We start from the raw sequence: 7,275 nt of genomic DNA on the forward strand, positions 1-7,275 counted from the left end.
TAACAGGGAAAGGTGGCACCTCAGGCAGAAGAGGTGGTGGGACACGCCCACACAGGCACCTTCAGGAGGAGGCCCTGCTAGGGCCGTAACAGTCTCTACCCAATGTTCTTCAGCTAATCTGAAGGCCACATGGAATTTGGAGTTCTGTAGTGATTGACTCTGCAAAAAAGTTGGCAACTTCTGTCCACTATGCTCCTGTCCACTTGCTGACCCCACTCTGTGATTTTACATGACCTACCACTTCATGGCTGAGTTGCTGTCATTCCCAATCACAGTAACTTTGTTTTAATACCACTCAGCTTGTTGGATAGGATGCATCCTATCACGGTGCTACACTGCAATTCCCTGAGCTCTAGAAAGTGATTCATTCTTGAGTTTGCTTGAGTTTACTTGAGTTTATACGTCTGTGGCCATGGAAATGATTAAACACCTGAATTCAGTATTTTGATTTTGATTCGTGAGATAATACTTTCAGCAATATAGAAAATAAAAAGATACTTTAATACATGCTCACTGAGGTCCACGTAGTGTGGCATTAAAAAACTAAATCTATAAAAAACCCTAAAATATTCTGATTATATAGCAATTTTGCAGTCAAAGACAAGTCAAATAGGGAATAGAATTTTTAAACATGACCTTTCTGAGACATTCATGATGAAACTTGCTGTACATGAATTTAAATTTTGATATGTATTTTTCCTTTTATACATCTTGTATGGTGGTTAAACCACAAGAATAATCATTCTTCTGTTATATTGATATACCAGTGTATATGAAATGCATTATATGCCCTGCCCCCTTCTTATTCTTTTTCCCTAATGGGTGGAGTGCAAGATTAAGTGACACAACATTTCAATAAAAGGGATTAGTAAAGCAATGAAACATAATTACTAGGCTCAGAAAATCAGAAAGCTGTCATGTGCTCATTATTACAAACCAATTTGCTCTTGATCATTTTGCTGTATTTCTACTTTTCTTATGCTGTATCATCTCATGTATTTCCCTTCTGTCAGTTACAGGGACAATTTCATCTAAATGGCATGCATAAGAGTGGGGATGTCGTTCTGGGAGGACTGTTTCCAATTCACTTTTTTAGAAGCGTTCCTGATCTGTCTTTTACCTCAAAGCCACAACAGCCTACATGCCATGGGTACGCTTAACAGATTATCAGTTTAATTGTTGCTATTTGTTTAGTGACTACTAGCTTTGCCATATATTTCCAGGGATCATGTTTGAATTTTAAGTAATATAGTATATAGATTTTTAAGCATCTGTTATTTTTTTTGATTAAAATATATCTTTAATTGTTGTCATTAATTTTCTGTAATTTTTTTGTTAGTTTTGCAATAAGTTTTCCAAGTATTCTGCTGTATTACTGTATTATTCAATAATTATCTTTCTCTTTTTTCTTCTTTTTAGGTTTTATGAACTAGGATTTAGGCTGGCACAAACTATGCTTTTTGCTATTGATGAAATCAACAGAAATTCCAACCTGTTACCAAATGTAACTCTGGGATACACTTTTTATGATAACTGCGTTGAACTTGGAATTGCATTTCGTGCAGCATTGTCATTAGTCAGCGGTCAAGAGGAAAAAATTATATTGGATGATACATGTGTTGGAAATCCTCCAGTCATAGGGATTGTTGGTGATTCTTCCTCTACACCTTCTATTGCCATCTCCAGCGTCTTAGGTTTGTACAGAGTACCTATGGTAAGTTTTCAGTTATAGCATGTTATTATTGTTTATATTAACTTAATTGTAAATTTAATGTCAAAAATAATATACAATATACAGTCTGTATTTTTCACAGGTGAGTTATTTTGCCACATGTTCCTGCCTGAGTGGCCGTCAAAAGTATCCATCCTTCTTTAGGACGATCCCAAGTGATGCTTTCCAGGTAAACGTCACCAACATTAAAGAAATGAAAAATAAAGAACTAGTGTTTGTAAGGATATATCTGATGAATACCTGTTTACCAACAGAATACATAATGATGTGCTGTAAAGCTGATGAAAAGAAATGCTAAAGAAAGATTTTTCTAGCCTATGCAATAATGTTTTAATCTGTATTCACTTAGGTACGTGCTATGATTAACATTCTCAAACATTTTGGCTGGACTTGGGCAGGCCTGCTGGTCAGTGATGATGATTATGGACTTCATGCAGCAAGAGCCTTACAATCTGAGCTGAGTCTTTCTGGTGAAATTTGCCTTGCTTACATTGAAGTTTTACCTTGGGACAAAAGCACAGATGAAGTCAGGAGGATTGTGAACATGATAAAAAAATCCACAGCTCGAGTTGTCATTGTCTTTGCACATGAGAGTCGGATGATAAAGCTTATGGAAGAGGTCTGGCTTTAAAACAATTTAATTATTACTAATTTAAAAGATCACTAAGTGCAATACGTATCTTTCATATTTATGTGAATGTGTATAGAAAACTAATCACATTGAATTATTTTGGCAGACCAGAAACTAGTAGAATTTCATGATGATATTATTTTTTTTAAATTTCAGTATCACTGTAAACTTTTGATTTATTACAATGCACAGGTAGTAAGGCAAAATGTGACAGGCCTACAGTGGATGGCAAGTGAAGCCTGGACATCAGCTACTCTACTCCAAACCCCTCAGCTTATGCCATACCTGGGTGGTACACTGGGCATTGCTATTCGCCGAGGAGAAATACCAGGGTTCAGGGAGTTCTTGTTACAAATACGTCCTGACCTATATCACAACAATAGCTATGGGAATAGCATGGTAAGAGTTGAACCATTTACTGTAGTATATGCAAGAATTGCATATTTTTTTTATGTCTAACAAACATATTTCAATCATATATTTCAGGTGAATCAGTTTTGGGAATTCACATTTCAGTGTAGATTTGCTCCAGCTCCACCAGGCTGGTTGGAAGGTGGAGGTCCACTATGCACTGGACAGGAAGAACTTGAAAATAAAGACACTGAATTTTTGGACATTTCCAACCTCCGGTCTGAATACAATGTATACAAAGCTGTTTATGCTTTTGCACATTCTCTTGATGATATGCTGCATTGCAAGCCAGGAAAAGGGCCTTTCAGTGAACACAGCTGTGCCACATTGCAGTCACTGAAGCCATGGCAGGTGTGATATCAGGTTACACTCAATCTAAGTCAATTGCTCTGTAATTATTTGCAAGTTAGATAAAACACATTCTTTTTAAACAGCTTGTTTATTACTTGGAAAGGATGAACTTCACCACACCATTTGGTGATCAAGTGTCATTTGATGAGAGTGGTGATGCTTTGCCAATTTATGATGTGATGAACTGGTTGTGGCTCCCTGATGGAAGCACTAAAGTTCAGAATGTGGGTGAGGTTAAGAGATCAGCTTTCAAAGGTGAAGAACTCATACTTGATGAAGACAAAATTTTCTGGAACTTTAAATCCAAAAAGGTTATATATGTTTTTTCAGACATTTATATCTTTTCACATGTATGTTATATGTCATTCAGGCAGATCATTTTTAATTTCTTCTTGTAGCCACCTCGATCAGTATGTAGTGAGAGCTGTCCTCCTGGTACCCACATGGTGAGAAGGAAGGGGGAACCCGAATGCTGCTTTGACTGCATCCCTTGTTCTGAGGGAAAAGTCACTAATAAGAGCAGTAACTATTTATCTCTCAGCACAGCATATTTAATTGATTTATATTAAATATACAAAGTGTTTCACTATCTGCCCTCTTTTGTATCAGACTCCTTGGGGTGCACCAGTTGTCCAGAGGATTTTTGGTCAAACTCCCAACGTGACCACTGTGTTCCAAAGAAGACAGAGTTCCTCTCCTACCACGACCCTCTGGGTATTTGTTTGACAGCAAGCTCCTTACTGGGCACATTCATATGTGCTGTTGTTCTAGGGATCTTTATCTATCATCGCAAAACACCTATAATACGTGCCAATAATTCAGAACTTAGTTTCCAGCTATTGCTGTCACTCAAGTTGTGTTTCCTGTGTTCACTGCTGTTCATTGGACGACCCAGGATGTGGACATGCCAACTCAGACATGCAGCATTTGGGATCAGCTTTGTGCTGTGTGTCTCATGCATCCTGGTAAAAACCATGGTTGTTCTGGCTGTGTTCAAAGCCTCCAAGCCAGGAGGGGGAGCCAGTCTGAAGTGGTTTGGTGCTATGCAGCAGAGAGGAACAGTTTTGGTTTTCACATCTATTCAGGCAGCCATCTGCACTACGTGGCTTGTCTCTTCCTCTCCAACTCCACATAAAAACACTCAATATCACAATAACAAGATTGTTTATGAATGTGCTGTTGGTTCCACTGTTTGTTTTTCAGTGTTATTGGGCTATATCGGTGTGCTAGCTTTCCTCAGTTTTCTAATTGCATTCCTGGTGAGGAATCTCCCTGATAGTTTTAATGAGGCAAAGCTCATCACATTCAGCATGCTGATCTTCTGTGCTGTGTGGGTGGCCTTTGTTCCTGCTTATATCAGCTCACCAGGAAACCATGCAGATGCGGTGGAGGCATTTGCCATCCTGGCCTCAAGTTTTGGCCTGTTAGTTGCACTGTTTGGACCCAAATGTTACATAATCCTGATAAGACCAGAACTGAACACAAGAAAAGCTTTAATGGGTCGTGACATTGTATGGAAAACATTATGATTCAGAGTGAAAAACTACATGTGGAAAAAAACATATACATAATGAATTGAATTCACAGAAATATGTAGAAAGATCCCGAGAAGTTTGTGTTAATAACCTATTAATGCAAACTTCAAGAAGTATGATTATACCAGAAAAAAACTTGTAGTAATTTGTGTAGTAAGCAGGAATTGGAGCTGCAAAATGCATGACTTCTTGTTTCTTTTTAATACCAAGAATACTTCAAAAGTGTAATGATTACCTTGAAGTACCTGTGGTAATTTTTATGTAATAAACTTTATTCATTGATGCAAAATGAAAGACTCCCAAGAAGTCTGATGATTAGGTGAAATATCCATAGAAAATGCAAAAAACACCCGATTCAAAAACATACAATATAACAACAATAAACACGTATTTATACTGATCAAAAACTAGCTGGATAATATTCCATTTTATCATGTACCACAATATGAAACATATCAAAGAGTTCTGTTGAAAAAGCTTGAAAAAAAAATATATATATATATATATATAAATACATAAGATAAGTCTTGAAAGTATAGAGTATATTTCCTATCTGGATGACAATATAAGGTAAAATAATATGAGGTGGAAAAGTGACTGTTAATGGAATATATATATGTCTAATACACAAAAATAAAATGCCATCCATATTTCACAGCTGTGTGTGTGTGTGTGTAGAATTATACTCGCAGGTGTGATGTATCAATGAAATAGTCATTTACAAATAGTAATTTCAACAGAGGTTGCCTTGGCCATTAATTGAACTCTAACCATCCAAAGATCCAGCCTCTCCTGCATGAAGTCGCACCAAACAGCAGAGGTATTACCATAAGGTAAATTAATTGCAAGATTATTACATATATGACTTTCATATTTCATATACTTATAGAAAACAGAAAGAACGTCAGCTTTCAAGGTTTCATGGTCCTAAATCCTTTAAGACCGGTTGGGCCGGGCACGCTCCGTTTTGCGTAACTAATTTTAAATCCCTGTAGAACTGCAACCACATAAGCTAGCACAATACAGCTTTTTGCATATGAAACCTGAGGAGTTGTACTTACATTTTATGCCATCAGCTTGTCCCAAGTCAAGGTTTCCTTCCACATATGGCTTTGCAAAAATTTCGGGAAAAGTATTTGCAGCAACAAAAACATAATATTCTAGAAACAGGCTTTGCCGATCCAATCAGCTGTTCATAACACTTCCTACATTGGAATGGATGTCAGCGCGAACTATTGCATGTCTGCCATTACCTTATAAGCCTATACTGGTGTTTTTAAAAGTCATGTTTGACTTTATGCTTTTCTGTATAGTTTCTGGGATGGTTAGAACTCAAATTGCACTGCTGGAAATTGTTTATTTTGATGCACATGCTGTTTTTTTTTTTTGCAAATTTGCATTATAATATTTATTTTCATTTTTCCTGCAGTATATATTATTATAGAAAATTATATATAAAAATTGGTGTATCTCAAAAATAAAACTATGAAGACACTCAAAATAAATTTCTCGTGGTTGGAAACTATTTGTGCAACTTCTTTGTATTTAAAATTTTCAGGGATAAAACTCTTAAATTTCTCTCACTAGAAATATATGTTAAAAAAACTAAAATGATTTTAATTTTTTTGTAGTTTATTGCACTTTTTTGCAATTTCTTTGTTACTTTACTTTCTTTCTTTAGTTACTATGGAATTAATGCATACATATTATTAAAATTTGGGATATAACGTGTATATTGATATATAATGTGCTATTGATGTATAGCAACTTGAAATGCTCCCAAAAATGGCACTACATTATGTAAAAATATAAAGATAAGCTCGGGCGGAGGTGGTTCTATGGTAGGTCTTAAAGGGTTAACAAATTTTAAAATTATTCAAATTCAAGTGCAGATAAACAACAATAAATGACATATTACATTATTTATTTAATAAAATGAACTAATGAAGTACACCCTTAATGTTACATAGGAATTAATAGGGCAAGTCGCAGCCAGGTACTGCTAATAAAATGCACTTCAGTATTTGAGCATTTGCAAATGCCAATATATCTGGAAATGGAAATATAGCAGATATTAAAGCATTTTCTGGTCTGGAGAAATTGTAAAAATCATGATTGAAGTAGCAACAGGAGAGGGAGGAGGGAGAATGAGAGAAGAAGACACAGCTGCAGCGTAAAGACACAGAATAACTCCAGCTTTGTGTCTTTTTTTCATTCTGAAGTACGGGACAAACTACGTTCCTTTTCAGCTCAATACAAAAGGCATTATATTTTCTCTGAATACGGGACGATTTAATTTTTTTTATGGTTAGGTTGGCAACTACTATCTAACCTTATGAATAAAATAAAGTTCACTATCAGTAACATCATAGCACCCACCCAGCCGTATAGCAACTGAGTCATGCTAGCTAGAACGCAGCACGAGTTATTGTAACTGACTGTAAAAAGTCAGCACAACGAAAATAAACTACACCTAAACTTGGTTTATATCTGACCCAGATAGACTGCAGGTCATAACTTCTTACCTGAAGTTCAGTTCACCTGACACACGGACCAGTGGCCGCCTCTGGTCTCTCCTCCTCCTGTCTCCCCATTCCCTCATCCACCTGCTGGCC

The 7,275-nt window shown here is 36.4% G+C and overlaps 1 protein-coding gene across 1 annotated transcript; it reads left to right on the plus strand.

Annotated features, from left to right (window-relative positions):
• The first annotated feature begins 1,040 nt into the window (after positions 1 to 1,040).
• On the plus strand, positions 1,041 to 4,654 carry LOC146373595 (extracellular calcium-sensing receptor-like). Its single transcript, XM_084950102.1, has 9 exons — positions 1,041 to 1,150; positions 1,420 to 1,714; positions 1,815 to 1,901; positions 2,082 to 2,351; positions 2,556 to 2,762; positions 2,850 to 3,125; positions 3,209 to 3,436; positions 3,524 to 3,647; positions 3,735 to 4,654. Exons 1-9 carry the CDS (start codon positions 1,041 to 1,043, stop codon positions 4,652 to 4,654), a joined length of 2,517 nt encoding a protein of 838 aa, XP_084806228.1.
• The last annotated feature ends 2,621 nt before the right edge of the window (positions 4,655 to 7,275 follow it).

The sequence above is a fragment of the Perissodus microlepis genome, chromosome 14 (genome assembly GCF_051167445.1).
Source record: "Perissodus microlepis isolate ML-2025 ecotype Zambia chromosome 14, ASM5116744v1, whole genome shotgun sequence".
Lineage (NCBI taxonomy): Eukaryota > Metazoa > Chordata > Actinopteri > Cichliformes > Cichlidae > Perissodus > Perissodus microlepis.